The 20626-nt window shown below is 36.9% G+C and overlaps 4 protein-coding genes across 4 annotated transcripts; 1 reads left to right on the plus strand and 3 right to left on the minus strand.

Moving 5' to 3' along the window:
- Nucleotides 1-457: 457 nt before the first annotated feature.
- LOC18993871 (amino acid permease 8) lies at nt 458-4010 on the minus strand. Its single transcript, XM_006417441.2, has 6 exons — nt 3513-4010; nt 2603-2696; nt 2263-2477; nt 1952-2094; nt 1368-1595; nt 458-1029 (listed from the first exon to the last, which is right to left on the minus strand). The coding sequence occupies exons 1-6, from the start codon at nt 3841-3843 to the stop codon at nt 604-606; spliced, it is 1437 nt and encodes a 478-aa protein (XP_006417504.1). The 5' UTR covers nt 3844-4010; the 3' UTR covers nt 458-603.
- A 1326-nt stretch (nt 4011-5336) lies between these two features.
- LOC18993872 (amino acid permease 8) lies at nt 5337-8263 on the minus strand. Its single transcript, XM_006417442.2, has 6 exons — nt 7761-8263; nt 7557-7650; nt 7224-7438; nt 6746-6888; nt 6181-6408; nt 5337-6068 (listed from the first exon to the last, which is right to left on the minus strand). The coding sequence occupies exons 1-6, from the start codon at nt 8062-8064 to the stop codon at nt 5643-5645; spliced, it is 1410 nt and encodes a 469-aa protein (XP_006417505.1). The 5' UTR covers nt 8065-8263; the 3' UTR covers nt 5337-5642.
- A 1010-nt stretch (nt 8264-9273) lies between these two features.
- Nucleotides 9274-14675, plus strand: LOC18993873 (protein FAM135B). Its single transcript, XM_006417443.2, has 15 exons — nt 9274-9504; nt 9835-10173; nt 10262-10347; nt 10516-10670; nt 10931-11184; nt 11296-11350; nt 11902-12129; nt 12225-12358; nt 12481-12664; nt 12742-12801; nt 12894-13142; nt 13340-13598; nt 13689-13894; nt 13995-14045; nt 14212-14675. The coding sequence occupies exons 2-15, from the start codon at nt 10001-10003 to the stop codon at nt 14512-14514; spliced, it is 2397 nt and encodes a 798-aa protein (XP_006417506.1). The 5' UTR covers nt 9274-9504; nt 9835-10000; the 3' UTR covers nt 14515-14675.
- A 2043-nt stretch (nt 14676-16718) lies between these two features.
- Nucleotides 16719-20197, minus strand: LOC18993874 (receptor-like protein kinase HAIKU2). The gene is made up of 2 exons (XM_006417444.2): nt 17461-20197; nt 16719-17365 (listed from the first exon to the last, which is right to left on the minus strand). Exons 1-2 carry the CDS (start codon nt 20012-20014, stop codon nt 16992-16994), a joined length of 2928 nt encoding a protein of 975 aa, XP_006417507.1. The 5' UTR covers nt 20015-20197; the 3' UTR covers nt 16719-16991.
- Between the last annotated feature and the right edge of the window lie 429 nt (nt 20198-20626).

Genomic DNA, 20626 nt, shown 5'->3' on the forward strand with positions numbered 1-20626 from the left:
ACTCTATCACTTTCGATACCTATTTTTCCAACTTTTTTCAGACAATGGAACACTTGATACTCTTCTTTGTACGCTTGTGTGGCTAGCTTGTCTTATTACTGGGGTTTTTGTCATCTGAATTCGTTAGTGTACAGAGTAGCTGTTGGGTTCTGATTCTGGTTGATAGAGATAACTAAGACAAAGCCTAGACGATGCGATTTAATGACCTGTGGTACTCTTTTTTTGTTTTTTTGCAGATTCGTACAGTATAAGTATTATCCATCGTAGGTCACAATTATGTGGAATCCAGTTCTGTTACGTTGTTAGTTAGTAATATTGTCATGTATTATAGTCACAGACTCATTGTTTCTGGTCCTAGCACGAACATCCAAAGTTGACAAATAAATTGTAGTCCTAAAATTTATTTAAAACCTATTATATCATTTTTTTATACGATTTACTAATAGATCTATCAGCATTTGTTTTTTGTTTTTACCTTTGCGGAAAACAGAACGTTCACAACATTATTTGAACACACACTAAAATAAACTTCTGAGTATTTTGCTTAAAAGAAATACTACTAGTTCTCACATGAATTAACAAGAATTTATCATAAATCACAAGTTAGTCTAAATTCTTGAAAGGCTTGTATGTCTTGACACTACTTATAAGGCCAACGATGGATCCAACCGCAGCTAGGAACGAGACAATCAAGCAGACCAACACGAGGAGGTAAAGCGCTAACCATCTGCGAGAATACTTCTTCACCTTTGTCTGCGCAATGTGCATTGCCACTGGAAAATAAACTGTTAGTGGCCAGAAGGCAAGTGCACCGAGCAAACCCAAGATCGCGTTGAAGAAAGGGAATATCATTGCTACAACTGTTGTCAAAATCACATAGCAAGTCCTCCACACCAGTCTGAAGAGGTTGACACGGCATTTTCCGAGCATTGGTATGTTCGACGAGTATTCCTTGTTGATGAATTTGCTTTCAGGCCACTTTTTCTTGCATTTGCTCTCAACAAACTGGAAAAACGGCTGACCATACACCTGCGAATTGTTTTATGTAGGGATATTGAGATGAACATCATTGTATTATATAAACCAAACTAAAGTCTACTTCTACAATATTTTGTATTAATAAACTAAAAATCCTAAAACAGAGGTTAACACACTAGTATTAATGTAGAACTACAATTGTGTATTGATAATTAGTTGTTTTTGTCTTTTTTTAAATGACAATTGTGGTTTTACCTACCCCAAAATGTTTTTGTTTTTTTTTTCCTAATTATATATAGAGAAAGTAATCAATGATAAGTTTGCTTTGTGAGATTTAATGAAAATTGTGAATGCTACACGCTTATGCTTTTCTTTTCTTTGTGAGTTACCTGATAGGCACCGATTAGATGAAGAGCAATGCAAGCATTGGCGAAATCGATGAGCCAGTAAGGTTCGTAAAAACCAAAGTCGGTAAGGAAGTCACCAGGGGCTTGGTTTCCAAATGCAGCATACCCAATGCAGCCACATAAGATGTAGAAAACAGTTGTGGTTGAGACTCCAACAAGGCTTGCTTTTTTCATCACTTTGTTCTCTGGTGGGCTTGATCTCAATGTATCCTGCAAAAAAAAAAAAAAATATATATATATATATATATCATATTTGAGCTTCACATATCTAATCAAATCTTTTTATATCCATCAGTCTATATTTAATTTTGTACATGTCTAGTACTCTAGTTGATGATAATAACATCTTATCTTCAAAGGTAAAATGGCATCTTCTTCTTTTACTTCTTTTTGGTGAAAGAGAGAATACAAGTGGTGGTCCATAACTTATTAGTAATTGTCAGTAATATTCTCTAACCACAAAACAATAGATGCCTATTCCAACCAAAACATCATATGACTAAAATTGAAAAATGCAAATACCAAGAAAACATTAAATGAAAAAGATGGTAGGAATCAGTAAATACCTGAATCTCAATGAGAATAGTGGAATAAGCATACGCAAACGCAATGTCTCCAATCGCTTGAAACGATCTCCAAAGTTTTTCAGACGCAGTTACGTCCACTCCTACCACCGTGCCTGTCAGGTCTGTCTTACCAATCTTCCCACCTTCAATATTAATACCATTCTCAAAAGTTAGTTTTAACGTTGAACATTCATAGAAACCGTTAATAGTTTCAAACAATATTTATACATTTGATTCTCTGTTTTATGATTTGTTTTTTGGAATTTAAAACATGCTAGAGCAAATTGTTGGAGAAGGAAAAGAAAGCCTACTTGCGACAGTGGCGATGGCCAAACCGATTCCGATAGATGCATAAGAGAAGGACATAACTGCGGCGATGATGGAGAGGAAAGAGAGCTCATGAAAATTAGAAATCTGACTGAGAATAATCTGGACGATCCCAAATGCCGCCATGTATGGATAATTCGATACAGAACATTTCGCACCATGTCCCTTGTTATGAAAACAATTTGCCTTCCCGATCGCTCTATAGCCAACATGTAACAACATCAAATCAAGACTTTAATATTTTCTTCACAACATGTTAATTTGTAGTAACTAGTAACCATATCACAATAATCGAGATATGTAAATTCACAAGTTATAACTTACACTAAGCTTATGGAGGCAGTGATGGTGTAACCAATAGTGACCCCTACGAGATTCCCGTATTGTGCTAGTCCACATAGCTGCACCTTTTTACCACCTGTCGTTTCATGTTATTTAATCATTAACTTTTCATCTGTTTCACTAAATTAGCATACAGTCTACGGGAACTAGGAGTTGTTGTTTTTCTCTATCCACAGCAGCAGTAACGCGAATCTTACAGAAGCAGGATTATGTTATAAAAAAACGTATAATGTCATATACTCTTCTGTTAAATTAATAAGTTGGTAAACATCTCGAATGTATTGTTCAATTTAAAAAAAAAAAACATCTCGAATTTCAATTCATTTTTTTTGTTTTTGGTGGAGGTCAACAATCGAATTTATTGACAGCATCCTTTAATGGGATACTAATCGTACACATTGTCAATTCAATTTTTTGACTAATTTTGGAAAGAACTTTTTTTTTCTCCACAATTCTTCTTCATTTTTGTAGATATTGATAATCAATTCGTATCTTCCCAAGAAGATCATGCACACTCTCAAGAAATAAATAAAACATTATAAATTTAAATTTGAACCACATTTATGTTCTTCAACAAAATTTGCATTCTCAAAAAATTTGGGAATGAGTCAATTATTTTCAACTTCACGTTAATTTTTTTAGATAACATTTCCACGCATCATCCTTGTGACAAAAAAGGAAGAAAATCAAAAACATCTTCAAGACTAATTACAATTTAAATATATATCAAATCAATAAAATCGTTGCTCATCAGGAAAAAAAAAGTTATTTTCTATAAAAATTGAAGAAAATGCTGTGGAATATAGTTGCCGCTGATAAACAAACAAAAAAAACAGAGGGAAAACGATTTGTAAAAGATTTAAAATATCATTAAATTTAATAAAATGCATACCAAGGTAAGCTCGAACGACGCCCATATAAGTGTAATTGCGCGTGCCGGTGACGGAGTCCGGCGATCGGTAGCAATCGGCAAGCAAAGTGGATGTGTAGTATGTAATGATGGCGAATGTCACCAAAATTACGGTTCCTGCCACCCAACCAAGCTGTGCCAATGCCCAAGCCAATGACAACACTCCGGAGCCTATCACCGCCGTGATTATGTGCGCGCTCGCCGTGATAAACGTCCCCGTTCTCTTCTCCCGTCCATCGTCGTCGACGCTCTTTACGGCGGCGTCACCGGTCTCAACCGCCGAGGAAATGTGCTTTGCGTTGTAGCTTTTCATTGTGACAGAGGAAAAAGAGAGAGAGAGAGAGTAAATGACAGAGGTCGTCTTTGAGTCCTTGGCACATATATGTACAAGTGAATCAATGCACAAATATCAATGCTTATATGGCAAGAGAATCTTTTGATAGAAAAAAAATATGTGAAGAAAATCTTTATATCTTTTTTTTTTGTGAGAATCTTGATTTTGGGGATTTATTTCTTTTGATTTTTGATTCGTCTTTTCGATGGAGTCGTGAACTGCTTATTTTGGAAACCTTTATTAGCTTTAGACTCGTAGTCTTCTAAAATTTAATTAGGCGTAGGTCAAAAATAAGACAAATGCATTTATGACAATGAGGATAACTGAAATTAGGTGAGTGGTAATAGTTTTTCCCAACTTTTAAAATGATAGTGCGAGTAATTGAAATTTAGGTGAATAATAGCCTTTTCTAGAAATTTAGGTGAGTAATAACTCCTTTTTGTGCTCGAATTAGATGATTTTCTTCCTTTCTTGCTTTCCTGTATATCTCATATTTTCTCGTCCTCATTTATCATTCATCTATTTTCTCAAATCCTTGCATGATTCTCTTCCGGCGTTTCCATGATGATTACAATTCCCTTTTTTTATGTACTTTCTATGATGATTCTCCTCCAATTCTAAAAAAAGCACTAGTGCGAATCACTATATATATATTTATAGCTTGTAGCATGTAAAATCTAACATGTTATAAGAAATACAACACTAGTTACTAACTAGGTGCCCATGACAAAATTAATATATGTGTGAGTTTGCATGTTTGTGTGAGCTTTTTAGTATTAAAAAAAAAATGTCACACGATTTTTTTGTTGTTGTCAACTTCGTGTTTCAACTCATTTGATTTGTTATGACAAAAAAACTCACCATTGCCATTTTCTCAGTGATCACACTTTGTAATTGTATTGTCATCAATTGCAATTTCTATAAATTTAATGAAAATATAAATAAAATTAAGTATTTTTCTATTTTATTTTGGTGAAATAAGTGAAATGTTGACCAACAAAAAGAAATGAAATAATAATATTCATCTATATACCATTAATAACATATTGACTCTAGATTCCATACGTCTCTATATCGTTTATTCCCTTGTATTTGTATACCATTTAGTGTCTTATCCTTTATTTCATTCTTAATTCAAAGTTCGTAGTTTAGTTCACAATTAATTATATCTTATAAGATAAGATAGAATATGATTTTGACCAAACTAATTCTATAACTTTAGTTTAATATATCTACGAACGATTTTCAGATAAGATTCCATAAAAGTTTAACGTCTTTCAAATCTGACTATTATTTACAAGATTTCCATCTATTTTTCAGAACGTGCCAATATTGTTTCCCCAGTTAATTTGTTTGTCTCCAGACAGACTCGAATATCTAAAATACACCATTAACAGCAGTTGGCAATCTTTTGATGAAAACTAAGATGTAATCACCAAAGAATTAATGTGCGAGATTGAAAGGTTGTTTATACATCGCAGTGTTAGAGAACATATATAACATTGCATTTTCTAAAACTAAAAAGAGATTGTTACAATTAAAAGAGATGGCTTGTATTGCCTTGACACTATACTTACCAAGCGGGCATAATACCGATGTTTTCAAAACCGGACAAAGACCGAACCGGATAAGCGAGGGTTGTGTCAACGCCATTAATTATTTAAGACAGACATGCACCGACATTTTGTAGCGGTACGTAGTAACTAGTAACTGTTTTCATCTTGAAAGAAGTAGTAGTTCCCACAATTTTTTGAGATAGCTAGATGACAAAGTCGCCTCTAATCTAAATTGTGGAAAGGCTTGTATGCCTTGACACTAGTTATCAAGCCAACGATGGATCCTGTCGCTGCTAGGAGGGAAACAATCAAACAAAGCAAGACAAGGAGTTGCAACCCAATCCACCTCAGAGAATACTGCTTAACATTTTTCTGCGAGATGTGCATCTCCACCGGGAAGTAAACTGTTAGCGGCCAGAATGAGACTGCCCCGATTAATCCCAAGATTGCATTGAAGAAGGGGAATATCATTGCTACAACTGTTGTCAAGATCACATAGCCTGTCCTCCACACCAGCCTGAAGAGGTTGATGCGATATTTCCCGAGCAATGGTAAGTTCATCAAATGTTCATTGGTGATGAAATTGCTTTCTGGCCATTTCTTGTTGCATTTGCTCTCAACAAACTGGAATATTGGTTGTGCAAACACCTGCGCATTTTAATAAACATCGATCATCGATGGTTTTGTTATAAACGAGTTAGTAATATATATCCTAGGTCGAAATTCGGACTATTATATTTGTTTTGCATTTGAGAGTTACCTGATAGGCGGCGATTAGGTGGAGAGCGATGCATGCATTGGCAAAATCGATGAGCCAGTAAGGTTCATAAAAACCAAAGTCGGTAAGGAAGTCACCGGGGGCATTGTTACCAAATGCAGCATATCCGATGCAGCCACATAAGATGTAGAAAACAGTTGTGGTTGAGACTCCGGCAAGACTTGCTTTTTTCATCACTTTGTTCTCTGGTGGGCTTGATCTCAATGTATCCTGCCAAAAAAAAAAAAAAAAAAAACAAACAAACATACATATATGAGCATCACTGTCTTTAACATATATCCAATTAACTCTTATATATCCGTGAAATTTTTTTTATTATTTAGGTGAAAATTAAAACAATATATATAGTTTTAATTTTTCTGTCAAAATCAATATAATAATCTTTTTATATAACACAACAGCGATCGAGAACTCAATATTCCAATTTTAGGAAAATTTGAATACAAATATATAAACAATTGAAAACAATAATAATTGGTAGCTAGACACTATTGATCAAATAAAAAAGTGGTAGTAATCAACTCAAGTAGGAAAAAAAAAGACATGCCTGAATCTCAACGAGAACAATGGAATAAGCGTAAGAGGATGCAATGTCTCCAGTCGCTTGAAACGACTTCCAAATTTTGTCAGACGCGTTTACGTCCACTCCTACCACCGTTCCCGTCAGCGTCGTCTTCCCAACCTTCCCACCTGTCATAACCGCTTTCACCATTAGTTTGAAGATTCATATCATTTTTTTTGCAAATATATGAGAATTCTATAGCTGATCAGCCTAGAACAATTTTTTTTTGTACAGTAATTTATATATACAAGGGCGTTTGATAGAATGGAACTGATGCATTTTAACAAAGATACCCTAATTTTGAAAAAAATATTTATGTAGTCATATATCGGAGCTCCTAGATTTTTAGAAAGGAAAAAATAAACAACATAAATGTATATATGAAACATTTGCATGTATATAGATAGAGTTTTCAAATAGCTTGAGACGGTTTGTATTTTGAAGAAAGGAAAAGAAAGTGTACTTGCGACAGTGGCGATGGACAAACCGATTCCGATAGATGCATAGGAGAAGGACATAATTGCGGCGAAGATGGAGAGGAAAGAGAGCTTATGAAAATTAGGAATCTGACTGAGAATAATCTGGATGATCCCAAATGTCGCCATGTATGGATAATTCGATACAGAACATTTCGCACCATGCCCTTTGTCATGAAAACAATTTGCTTTCCCGATCGCTCTATATAGCCAACATGCAACAACATATAATCAAGACTTTAAGATTTTCATCACAAAAAGTTAATTAGTAGTAACCATATCACATAATTATAATCGAATCACAAGTACTTGTAACATACACTAAGCTTATGGAGGCAGTGATTGTGAAACCAATAGTGACCCCTACGAGACTCCCGTACTGTGCCAGTCCACATAGCTGCACTTTCCTACCACCTGAATATCGTTTCATGTTTTTTTTTTTATTATTATTTTTTAATAAATATAATCTTAATTATTCTTCTTGTTTACATATTTTTTTAAAAAAAGGAAAAGGACATATCTACCAAGGTAAGCTCGGACGACGTCCATGTAAGTATAATTGCGTGTTCCGGCGTCCGGAGATCGATAACAGTCGGCGAGCATTGTAGATGTGTAGTAATTAATGATTGCAAAAGTCACCAAAATTACGGTTCCTGCCACCCAACCAAGCTGTGCTATTGCCCAAGCCAACGACAACACTCCGGAACCTATCACCGCCGTGATTATGTGCGCGCTCGCCGTCATCAACGTCCCCGTTCTCTTCTCCTTTCCATCGTCGTCGACGTTATTCCCGGCAGAGGGATTATGCTCCGTGTCGAGGCTTTTCATTTTTGACGGAGAAACAGAGGAATAGAGAGGGAGAGAGAAAACGAATAGAGATATAAATTAAAGCAGAGTCAAATCAAGAAGAGTGAAATAACAATTATATATATATATATATATATACACAATCGTCAATGCTTTAAGATCGAAAAACATCTCTGTACGTTGAATGCATGTTACTCTTGAGGGTTTATTTCTTATGATTTCTTTTCCTCCACTGACCACTGCTCAATGGCGCTAAGTCAGACTATTTAATTATTACGATACTTCGGAGAATCGTAATCACAAAGCATTTTCACCAAACGAATACATTATAAGCACTTTTTCCGACATAAATAATATAAAAGAAGGTAAAGTAAATTTGTTCTTCTTTGGCAACTACATCTGCATGGCTAGTATTCGATTTTTTTTTTATTACATAAAAAAAAAGGAAAAAAGAAAGAGAATCGTCTCTTGGTTTGAGATACTTTGGCAAACTCATGAGATACTTCTAGTACATTTGTCATTTAATAATGATCAATTATTTTAAAAATTTTAAGCTGTAATAATGCTTTAAATAAAACCGAATCTATCGTTTTGCTTTTCTTTTTTGCTTTTGTTCGTCAAAAAGTATTTGGTGAATTGCTATATGTATATAAGTAAGAGACCAAAAACAACTTGCAAAAAACACACGGTAGTAATTATCACGCAGAATTTTTTAAACAGAATAAGTTATCGTTGCAAAATATATTTTAATGAAAAAGATGAGCATCTCTTTTTTTTTTTCCGCCGATGACTGATGAGCATCTCTCTCTATACACAATAATTATAATTTCATAGATTTTTAGCAAACAAAAAAGTATATTTTTATAGATTGTATTTCGTCCAAAAATGTTACTATTATTAATTGCTGCGTCGTTTTGGGCCTTGTTTCAAAAGAATATGTATTATATGCTATGGACCTATGGTCATACTTGGGCCCTATAAACGACCCAATAAACAGGGTTGTAACTCATCTCGTAAGGCCACCAAAAATGGCGGGTCGGATCGATTTTACGAAATCGTCGATTCGGCGCAAGAAAAAAAAACACAGATAGAGCCAAAAAGAAAGGAAAAAAAAACACATAGGAAATGGTGTCGTCGCATGAACATTCATTCATCCTTTACCCGACAAAAACAAAAAATAATCAAATCTGACTAATAATAAACTCTGTAAAAAGTTTGAAAAATCATTTTTGAGTCCCCTCCATGACCTTTTTTATTGTTCCCCTACCATCATTTGTAACTTTCCCAGATCCTTTTTTTTCTTCTTCCCTGTTTTCTTCTGCTCAGGGTTTGTCTGTCGTCCTGAATAAGGAAAAAAAACCCTAGCGAATCTCGGTTTCATCTTTCTGATTCGTCAGATCTAAGTCTCAAGCCCCACAGCTTTTTCTTTGCCATTGATTTTTTTTTTTTTTCCTTTTCGAGGTAATGTAGTTCTGGTGATTTTTTTTGGTTGTTGTCGTCATTTTCGCTTAATATTCTCGCAATCTGTTCCTCTCGGCTTTCGACATTTCATTTTGCAATCCACCGGGCTCAGATTGTGATTTTAGCTTTTTGACCTAATTTGGTGTCCGAGTCGAGACGACTCTTAAGTAGCTGTAGTTTGATAAGCGCAATTCGTTTTTATCAAGATTCCTGCTGTAGTGTCCGAACAAACGGCTACTTTGTTGATGATTTCATTATGAGATGAGTTTTTATCAACTCTATTAGTGTTACTGATTCACAATTTTTTGTGTCTTTTGCTTTTACCTGCAGCTGCTGCTGGTTAGCTTGTGATTTGATTTCTCTCTTTAGCATAAATGAGTTTGCATCTGGTTATGTAGAGAATGAGATTTCGAAAGATCGGTCCTACTGGTTTCAGGATATCATTATCCTGAAAACACACATCCAAAGTTTTAGAAGGTGATGTGAGTTCCTCCATATGTTACGGCGTCTTGGATGGTTAATTGGACTGAGCCAAAGAAGTAGGCAAACAAAGACGCTTGATGCAGAGCCTTACGTAGCCAGGGTTAAGCCGGTGCTAATGGTCGACACAGTTCAGGAAATTGCTATCTATATCCATAGGTTTCATAACCTTGATCTTTTCCAGCAAGGGTATGACCGTTGCTATTTATTTAGCTCTCTGTAAATTTAAGCAATTTTCTCTTCTGTTTTTAAACCGTCAATTCTTCTACTCTCTTAGATGGTATCAAATAAAAATCAGCATGAGATGGGAGGATGGTGATAACAACTCTTGTGGTATTCCCTCGCGAGTTGTTCAGTATGAAGGTACTCTTATCCATCAGCTTTCTTCTGAATCATTTTCTTTTTTGGCCTGCTATGTTCGTGTGATTGAGTGCAATGTGTTTCCTGAATTATATGTCCATTTATCCTATTTTTTAGAGAGTTTATGTTTAGTATTCAGATATAAAGAATCACTACTTCTTTGTGTCACAGCTCTTGATTCAAGCTCAAACGACTCATATGGAGTGTGGAACATAGATGATAAAGATAATAGTTTCTTAACACAGCCCTTCCGCATAAAATATGCAAGGCAGGATATCCGTCTATGCATGATGGTCTCTTTTACTATGCCACTGGAAAGATATGAGGTACCAGTCTTTCTTCTTTTCCCGTGGTACCTTCTAATATGATGAACAAATGAGTTTCACACTCTTGGAATTGTTAAAGAAATTTTCCTTTCTACTCCTGTTGAGATGCAAAGTATTTACGGCATTGAGTTTGTGAGGTTATTTTAGCTGCTAATTCTGTTGATCATAGTCGGCAACAATAATAATCCAATGATGAATAGTGTACTTGTTTACTTGGTTGACCTAGAAGTATAGTAACTGAGTAGGTGTAAATTATGCAGGGGTCAGCTACATCTGCTGTTATTTTGAGGTTTGAGCTTTTATATTCTCCAATTATGGAGAATATATCAGTGACTCATTCAGATACTTGTCCTGCAGCAGTGCATGATTTTCGTATTCCTCCTAAAGCGCTCTCTGGCTTGCATTCTTACTGTCCGGTGCACTTTGATACCTTTCACGCGGTTCTTATCGATGTTAGTGTCCACGTCAGTGTCATGAAATCTGCTGCTTACAAACGGCCTGCAGTTTTATCAAGGTATGCCACTAATATTTGGATTCTGCATAATTGACCAATGTTGAATTCCAATTTTGCTGAGTTTCCTATACCCTTTCGCTTTCAGTTAATATATGAATATTTTTGGTGCAGTGATGCGAGTAATAGTAAAAATTTGGCCAGCAGCAATGTTCAGTCTTCCAAGAAAGTATGTGCTCGTACACTATCCTCTTATAATGCAAACTCTTCTACGATTCAGCAAATTGATTTTTTTTTCATTTTTTCGGAGTCTCTACAGATGATCTTATCATGTTTTCTTACACAATCGCTCTTTCTTAAGAAGATTAACTATATGCTAGAGTTCTTATTTTCTCTTCAATCTTTACTTTCTTAGAATGCTAAAGCTGTTGCTGAGGTATATTACACCAGTGTTTGATACTTGCTTTTATGAGTGCTATTGAAACGCAATAGTTTTTTTCAGTCTTGTTGACGTTGTTTTTATAAAAGCTGCAAAAATCATGGTTTCACAGAACTACTAAGCTCTCTGTTATGTAGAAGATGTTTTTTTTTTCTGGGTTCTCGAATCTTAACAACGTTTTCTACTTGATTGCCAATTCTTTAGTCAGTTGATATTACAAATTTGCATGATTTTGCAATTACTTTATTCAGCTATTCTGTTTTGTAGTGATGCCCCTCTTTCTCGAGACTTTTACATATATTTTTATTAATTATTTTGTAACTCACTAAGCCTTTGCTCAGATTGCTTCTGCGGACAAGAAGCTGGTGTCATTTGTAAAAGCCCTACTTGTAGCTCGTGATACTTTGCTTGAAGAAATGCAAAGACTTAGCAAGGCAGTTGGTCAAACGATTGACTTGTCGGAATTTGTATCCAGTATGGACAATGGTCTTTTATCTGACTCTTCTTCGACGGGAAAATCTGTTGAAGTTGACGGTTCGGGTCAAGGCAAGCAACCAAACAATCTTGAGGTCCTTGCTTTATTTTGCAACATAGTTTTCTATATCTATTAACTTGTTTCACTATCTTCTGGAATATGAGCCTGCTTCTCCATTTTTTGGTACAGAAGTTGGATGGCCCAATTGATCTAGAAAGTGATGACTGGCTTCGTAACTTCTCGAAGGAGCATCTATCTCGCACATTCCACTTACTGGGCACCCAGCTCCATTATCTTTGGAATACCTTTCTGTCATTTCATCGGTAATTTCCCTTGGACTTCCATAGTCAAATAAGCATGCAGGTTCAGGTTGTTTATTAAGTTATCTTCTGAAAATGAGAACCTCTATTTATATTCTGACCATTGATCTTATTTGTCCTTACAGGGATAATAACACAAAAATCCTAGAATATCTTCGCGATATCTGGACAAAGGATCGAAGAGCTGAATGGTCAATATGGATGGTGTACTCCAAGGTTGAAATGCCACATCATTTTATAAGTGGAATGGATGACACGTCAAACCATAGTTCGCACAAAAGAGTCACAAGTGTGTTAAAGCTGAATGATGTGAGTTATCGTTTCAGTGTCCGTTTTCCAAGTTACAGTGGCTTTGCTCTACTTATCCAATTTTCGCTCTTATGCAGCCTGCACAAGTTGCAGCCACCCGCGCTGAACTTCACCGTCGAAGTATTGCACAAATGCGGGTTTGTTTGGTTTTTGTTTTTTTAAAACGTGGCTCAGTTACCTGCTGGCTTCATAAGTTGTAAAATTTCATTTGTGACAACTAATGGCGCAGATTAACAATCGGGCGGTACAAGACATGCATATATTTGGTGATCCTATGCGAGTTCCTATTGTTATAATTGAACGTGTTTGGAATGCACCAAGGCGTACTTTCAGTGATAATACGTATAGGAGACATGTTGATAGAATCGATTCTAGCTTACTTAATGGCCATGATGACGAGAGTGAGACAAGAAAGCATAATAACCCTCAGCCTAGTGGGCGTGAGCTGAAGATTGTTGTTTTTGTTCATGGTTTCCAGGCAAGTAACTTGTAGAATTTCAATGAATTCTGATTTCCTTGCTCTCTCTTAAGCTTATGTAGTAATATATTGTCAGTGTCCACACATTGAAGCTGTTTTTTTTTTTTTTGCGGTTTTACTTTTGCAGTTACCGTTTGCTTTTGTATATGTTCAATTGGTTATTCATTTACATGAGAGATTTTTGTGAACTACTATAGGGGCATCACTTAGACCTAAGGCTTATCCGGAATCAGTGGCTCCTGATTGATCCAAAGATAGAGTTTCTCATGTCTGAGGCAAATGAGGAGAGAACACATGGCGATTTCAGGGAAATGGGACAGAGGCTTGCGCAAGAGGTTATTTCTTTCTTCAAGAGGAAAATGGATAAGCATTCGAGATACGGGCGCTTGAAAAACGTGAAGCTGAGTTTTGTTGGACATTCAATCGGCAATGTCATCATCAGAACCGCACTAGCAGGTAATGCTTTTAGAATCTCGATACTTTCCTTGAAAACTCTTTTCTTATTTGGTGTTTCATCATTGTCTCTTACTTGTGTATTTGTTGCAGATAGTTTGATGGAACCATACAGAAAATATTTACATACATATCTGTCGCTTTCGGGTCCACACTTGGGTTATCTATACAGTTCAAATTCCTTGTTTAATTCTGGACTTTGGCTCCTGAAGAAGTTAAAGAGTACTCAGGTGATTCATCAGCTTACGCTCACAGATGATCCCGATCTCCAGAATACTTTCTTTTACAAGCTCTGCAAGGTAGATAAAGATCTGAACATTTGATCAAAAGTTTGTCCCATATATATACAAACAAATCTTTGTTCTCTGGTTCTAATGTCAGTTTTAAAATTCTTCTCAGCAAAAGACGTTGGACAGTTTCAAGAATATAATTCTCCTGTCCTCGCCTCAGGTACATTCCATTATACTTTCGGAATACAATAGTAACTAATGCAATAAGGATATGATGATCATAAGATACAATTATCTTGCTAGTTAGATTAAACTTTGTGAAGGAGTGCTAATTTTTATGCTAGATTTGATCCTAGTTACAATATCTTTTTTTTTTGTTATCACAGGATGGGTATGTTCCATATCACTCAGCTAGGATCGAGTCGTGCCAACCAGCTTCTTTCGACAACTCAAAAAGAGGAGCCGCATTCTTGGAGATGCTTAATAACTGTATGGACCAAATACGTGGGCCAACCCCAGAAACTCCTCACCACCAGAGAGTGTTCATGCGCTGCGATGTCAACTTCGACACGACCTTGTATGGTCGTAACCTCAACTCATTCATCGGTCGCGCTGCTCACATCGAGTTCTTGGAGTCTGATATCTTTGCAAGATTCATAATGTGGTCATTCCAAGATCTATTCCGTTGACAAATCTTGGTTACGTAGATTTTTTTTTTTTTTTTTTTTTGAGATAGAGAAAGATACAAAGTGTTGTATATTAGTAGGAAAATTCTTTTGTTAGTTTGTGACCACGAAATCGGATGTTCTTTGCAGCAGAAGCTGTTATTTTGTATGCTACTTCAACTCTAGTCTTTTTGTATGGTTATTAGCTTCTAGAATCTCTCTGGATCGTTAATGCTAATGATGCTGTGACGCATTAGATTGGTTTATAAAATCAAGTTCAACCACTAACAAAGCAAGGCTATCTAAAGTAAGGCCATCTAGTGGGCTTTTCGTCCACCACAAACTCTCTTCATGACTGCATATGCTTTTTAAGCGTTTAACTTTAGCCATTTCTTTATTTCTTTTATGGATCATCCGTTCATGTGAAAAACGTTTTGATTACTTTGCCAAATGCTTGTGCTCTATTAAATATTGACTTATATGTTGATGAAATCTTTGGATTGAATTGCAAACCAAGGGAGCAAAAAAGACGAGGGAAGAGTCGAAGACAGCTTATAGTTAATTTGTTAAAGTTGTAACTTGTAAGATTAGTCTTGTGGCAATGTGTTAGCTTAACACTGTGTACAGGTATGGTGAATTAGTTTCTTATCAATATTTATTGGATTAGCTGTGTAACAAATGCAAATACTGTATGATGTTTGTGTGCATTAATGTCGAAATATAGATTAATTGTGTTAAATTACGGGTATGTTTTCTGACTACGTTAACGAGATTAATTTACTATCTTCTAATGAGTTATCTTCCATCCAATAAAAAATTAAAATGAATATATCTGTGAATGTTTATATATGATATTAAGAATTGTCACCCACTTCAAACAATGTAGATAAGCATTATTGTCTGCTTCTGTATTATAATTATTAACTCTTTTATAATCCCTACTTTTAGTCAAAGACGGCAACTATAATTATTGACCACACATACATTTGACCAACCTTTAGAACTCACACGGGAGGATATCATTATTCTTTGATTATTTTTAACATAATAAATTTTCATTTCATCACGACAAGAATCCAATTTGGATTTGGCTGCGTTTTGAGAATTTTTTTTTTTCTTCGAAAAGTAGTGATAATAACTTTTTTTTTCCGTAAAAGTTTTGTTAACTTAACCCAACAGGACTTAAAATAAAGGTACACATAATTACAAGTCCATCAGAAGCCCAACAAACTAAACTTTGCTACAAATATGACACGTTAAAAGCTTCACTAAACACATGTAAGCTTTTGAGAGTAGCTTTGTCCACATGGCGTTAGTAGAAAGAGAAAAGGATGTTATCACTGAAACCTATCGCCGGTGACCGTTGTAGTTGCCGGCAAAACTCATCGGTCCACCATGGCCACTAAGCTGTTAACACCAAGATGTGTACCTTCGCTTCATACCCTCCTTACTGATCCATAATCAGAAATTCTTCTTCTCCACAAAGCCATTACCATTCATCAAGTCTCATGATCTGTCTCTTTCTGCTTTGAAAAAGCGTCTTTATAGAGGACTTTAGAGAGGTAATACTCTCGGTCAAAATGAATAGATAAATCAAAAGATGAAGAAGACGAATTATAATTGAAGCACCACCAGATTTAGGAAAGTAAAAGCTTCCTTTTGTTCTATCGCCAGATGAATTGAACGTTTCAACCTTTGAATATCTAGAGTTCAATTCTTCTATTTTTAGAGAACCTTAGCTCCACTAAGGATTAGCAAAGAAATTTACTCTTTTGCATGAGAAGAATTAATCAGATACTGATGAAAGGAGAAAACGCACCAAACAGTTTGGAATTTTTCCATTCAGAACAAGCAAAAGTAGAAGAACCAAAGAAAAAGAAATCCGTTAAACGAAAGATAACAGATCCGACTAATAGAAAATATAAATAAACAAAAAACATTTACTTTAGTCGGAATTATTTAATTCGATTAAGATTGGAAGAAAACTTGGGCTCTCTCTCTCAAGATTTTTAAGAGAGAAGAGAGAGAGTAATGATAATAAACTAATAACATTCAAACTGAATCTAGAACTAGAGAAACTTTGTACGTTTGATTCAGAGAAAATTATATCGTTTTTATTTATTCAAATTATGCAACATTTCTCTTATAAAAAAACTCATAACATCTCACAAAGAACTGATTGATTGTACTTTGAGAGTCATTGTTTTATCAGTCGAATTATTTAGCCAAGTATATCTAGCCACTAGAAACATCAAATGGTAGTTGACTGTTGACCTTCATCAACTACGTCGAAAACCTTATACCAAAATTCTAAAATTACAAGAAATAGTTTACATGAGATCATTACATCACCTAAAATTTCATAACCAGGACTAGAATCAGTATCTCCATCTAAACTCTTTCGTCGTACCAAATTTAGATGATCCACATTAGTCTTCTCTCTAAGCTTCATAGTTACCAAAAACATACCCAAAAAAAGAGATCGATTTGGTCCTCAGTCATCAACTTATTTCTTTGATCTTCACATCACTCTCTTTGCTAATCACAATACCCATCAATCTACATGGTTCTGCGTCCTCGATCATCTGAACTACGCTCCTCATCGTCGGCCTTTGTCCAGGTAGTCTTGCGGTGCATAGGATTGCAACCCTTAGAATCTTGACTGCATCTTCTCTATACATTTCTCCTATCTTCTTGTCCACAATTTCCATAACACTCTCTTTACTCTTCAGATTGTTGCTAACCCAATTCACTATATCTTTGCTCTCTCCAAACTCCGCCTCTATCGGTTTTTTCCCTGTGACAAGCTCCATTAACACAACTCCAAAGCTATACACATCGCATTTCTCATTCACTTTCGACGAGTATCCATACTCTGCAACAACAACAATTTCCAAAAGTTTTAAAAAATGTAACATCAAAATGTAAAAGCATTAACAAGCTGATGAGTTAGAATGAACTCTCTTTTACCTGGAGCTATGTAGCCGTATGTTCCCGCAACGACATGAGTGGAATCTAGACCGCCATTGTTAGCCTGAAGAATCTTGGCAAGACCGAAATCCGCAATCCTAGGCTTGAAGAACTCATCTAGCAATATGTTACTTGATTTAACATCACGGTGAATCACCGGTCTCTCGTATCCATGATGCAAGTACTCAAGCCCTTTGGCTGCACCAAGAGCAATATCATACCGTGTTTCCCAACCGAGATTCGACTTCTTGCACGAGTGAAGCATGTCCCATAAGCTCCCATTAGGCAAGTACTCATACACCAGCAAGCTAGAGTCATCGCTCGTGATGCTACAGTAGAGTTTCACCACGTTCAAGTGCCGTATCGAGCTTAGTGTTTGCACCTCTGTTTCAAACTCTTTCGATCTTCCTTCCTTTTCAGTGAGAATCGGCGTCGCGCTACTAAAATTCTTCTGAGTAAAAGTGTCTGTACTACTAGTCCGAATGTGTTTGACAGCTAGTTCTTTACCATCACCGAGCACTACTCTGTACACATCGCCACAACCACCTCTACCGATCAAATTTTCTTCTTTGATCGAATCGATGATATCATCTTCAGTGAAACTCATCCTTCTGAACGACTTGATACTCCAAGATTCGTGTTTCAGAGTTCGCCTTTCCTTCTTCTCGGTTTTCTTTAGGTACAAGAAAAACACAAGAGACGCAAGCAAGATCAGTGAACCAAAAACTATACACATCACGAAGATGCGAGTGTCTCGATGCGCTCCTGAAGAATTAATGCACCGGTTAAACGATTTGATCGTCATGCTGCAGAGTCCAGGATTGCCGTTGAAGCTACCGTTATATGACGACAAACTCAGAGGGACACGACCTGTTAATCTGTTGTTTGACAGATCAAGTAGGCTAAGCCTTAGAGACGACAAGCTCTCTGGGATTCTCCCAGAAAGCTTATTGTCCGAAAGATTCAAAGCGTTGAGAGTCGGAAGAGATCCAAGACTGTGCGGGATCTCGCCGGATAACGAGTTTTGAGCCATGTTCAGATCGCTGAGCATCGAACACGATCCAATCGAGTCCGGTATGTTACCGGAGAAGCCGTTGCTCTGCATCTTAAGACTACTAAGTCCCTTCAGTTTCCCAAAGGAGCTTGGAATCTTCCCGGAAAACCGGTTATCGTTGAGCACAACCTTAGTCAGAGAACCCGCGCCACCTATATCCTCAGGCAGCTCATCGGAAAACCTGTTGAACCCTAGATCCAACGTTCCGAGCATTTTCGCCTTCTTTATATCGGTGGTGATCGGACCTTGGAAGTTGTTCATGGCTAAGTCAATGATCTCGAGCTTCGGTAAGCCCCAAATTCCGGCGGGAACTGAACCGTTGAGCGAGTTATCGGCAACTCTGAACCGTTGCATAGTCAAACAGGTGGTGTACGACTCCGGGATGGAGCCAGTGAGGTTGTTTTGCAGGAGAAGAAGAGCTTTCATCTTTCCTCTTTTGCACATATCCGGAGGAATCGGTCCGGTTAGATGATTCTCAGACGCGTCGATGAAATCAAAATCGGCGAGAGAACCGAGTCCCTGAGGGAGAGGGCCGGTTAACTTGTTTGTGTACAAAGAGAGATTGACGAGATACTTGAATTCGCCGAACTCCGGCGGAATCTCACCGGAGAATTCGTTTTCGAATAGTTGAAGAGAAACGAGATTGGTGAGAGATCTGAGCTCCGATAAATCGCCTTCTAAACGATTTGTGGATGTATCCAAGTAAGTCAGATTCTTCAAGCTTCCGAACCCGGTAGGGAATTTTCCGGTTAAGTTGTTGTTGTAAAGCTCTAGCTGCCGGAGTTTGCTGAGTTTCACGATCTCCGGCGGAATCTCTCCGGTGAGAGCGCTATCGGAAATCTCCAAGTTCTGAAGCTCCGTCAAGTCTCCGATCCCCGGAGGGATTTTCCCGGTGATGCTGCAGTTTGACAAATAGAGCCACGAGAGTTTGGTCAGAGAAACGACCTCTTCGGGAAACGACGCCGGATCGAACGGATTGTCGCCGAGGCTCAAAACGACGAGTCCCGTCGCGTTTCGCAGCGAATTCCACGGAAAGACGCCGGAAAACGCGCTGTTGTTTAAATACAGGTACTGTAACTGATTCAGAGAAGAGAACTCAGGGAAAGGACCAGAGAACAAATTGTTCCCGAGATCCAAATACTTGAGACTCGTGCAGTTTTTCAAATCGCTGGGGATTATTCCAGAGAGTGAGTTGAATCCGAGTGAGAGTTTCTCGAGGCTCTTGATCTCACAAACCGAATCGAATGAAAACTTCCCAGATAAACCTCGATGCGAGAGATCAATCTCCGTAACGGAGCCTCTAGAATCGCAGGTTACTCCGGTGAAGCCGCAGGGTCCGGCGCCGGAGTTCAGCTTCCAGGAATCTAAAACGCCGGGGTTCGAATTCACGAGGGATGATTTGAGCTTGAGTAAGAGTTGGAGATCGTCGGAAGAAACGAAGGAGAACAGAGAGAACACGAGGAAGGAGAAGAAGCCAAAAGTCCGCGACGACGGAGACATGTCGGCGACAGAGAAAGAGAGAGGATGCGTGACGGTGGTTGGATTAATCTGAAGGTTGTTTGTTCACATCGGGAAATTTGGCTTAAGAGGAGGAGAGAGGTTTCGATAATGGCGGGCGCGAGAAAACCTTCAGCAATCGATTTTGCTTTGCCGCTTTGAAGCAAAGTTCTTCCTATCTGTTGGTAACCATTAAATATTCAAAATTTGGCTTACACTGTTATTTGTAAATCATTTTGTTTTTTCTTTTCTTTCCTTTCCTTTTTTATATTTGTTTTATAATAAAATGAAAACAACAATGGCGTCATAATAATTTATGGCGCTGTTATAATTTGTAAGTCTTCGATTAAGTTATAGCTACTTGGTAATATGGGTTTATTAAGCTGGACCTTGATAAACATACTATTCTGTTTTCTGATCATACAGTAAACGTGTAGAATATATATTAGCATCTTGATGTGTACTTCTAATTTGTTATTTATTTATTTTTTCCTGGTTTCGTTGACCGTCCTAACAAAAAAATTATCTTACTGAATAGAGAAATTTTAAATATTAAGGAAATGCACGTCCATAGGATCTATATACTAATCAGAGTATTGACCCCAAAAAATGATA

The sequence above is a fragment of the Eutrema salsugineum genome, unplaced genomic scaffold (genome assembly GCF_000478725.1).
Source record: "Eutrema salsugineum unplaced genomic scaffold, Eutsalg1_0 scaffold_5, whole genome shotgun sequence".
NCBI classification, from domain to species: Eukaryota; Viridiplantae; Streptophyta; class Magnoliopsida; order Brassicales; family Brassicaceae; genus Eutrema; species Eutrema salsugineum.

What these genes read in the sequence shown, in the direction of transcription:
- LOC18993871 (XM_006417441.2), bottom strand. Translation starts at nt 3,843, where the DNA reads ATGAAAAGCTACAACGCAAAGCACATTTCCTCGGCGGTTGAGACCGGT. An exon ending in CGTCGTTCGAGCTTACCTTG is followed by an intron (nt 2,697 to 3,512) that starts GTATGCATTTTA and finishes ATGAAACGACAG; the next exon opens with GTGGTAAAAAGGTGCAGCTA. An exon ending in ATCTAATCGGTGCCTATCAG is followed by an intron (nt 1,030 to 1,367) that starts GTAACTCACAAA and finishes AACAATTCGCAG; the next exon opens with GTGTATGGTCAGCCGTTTTT.
- LOC18993872 (XM_006417442.2), bottom strand. Translation starts at nt 8,064, where the DNA reads ATGAAAAGCCTCGACACGGAGCATAATCCCTCTGCCGGGAATAACGTC. An exon ending in CGTCGTCCGAGCTTACCTTG is followed by an intron (nt 7,651 to 7,760) that starts GTAGATATGTCC and finishes AACGATATTCAG; the next exon opens with GTGGTAGGAAAGTGCAGCTA. An exon ending in ACTGCCTCCATAAGCTTAGT is followed by an intron (nt 7,439 to 7,556) that starts GTATGTTACAAG and finishes TTGGCTATATAG; the next exon opens with AGCGATCGGGAAAGCAAATT.
- LOC18993873 (XM_006417443.2), top strand. Translation starts at nt 10,001, where the DNA reads ATGTTACGGCGTCTTGGATGGTTAATTGGACTGAGCCAAAGAAGTAGG. An exon ending in AGCAACCAAACAATCTTGAG is followed by an intron (nt 12,130 to 12,224) that starts GTCCTTGCTTTA and finishes TTTTTGGTACAG; the next exon opens with AAGTTGGATGGCCCAATTGA. An exon ending in TTCTCCTGTCCTCGCCTCAG is followed by an intron (nt 14,046 to 14,211) that starts GTACATTCCATT and finishes TTGTTATCACAG; the next exon opens with GATGGGTATGTTCCATATCA.
- LOC18993874 (XM_006417444.2), bottom strand. Translation starts at nt 20,014, where the DNA reads ATGTCTCCGTCGTCGCGGACTTTTGGCTTCTTCTCCTTCCTCGTGTTC. An exon ending in ATACGGCTACATAGCTCCAG is followed by an intron (nt 17,366 to 17,460) that starts GTAAAAGAGAGT and finishes TTGTTGTTGCAG; the next exon opens with AGTATGGATACTCGTCGAAA.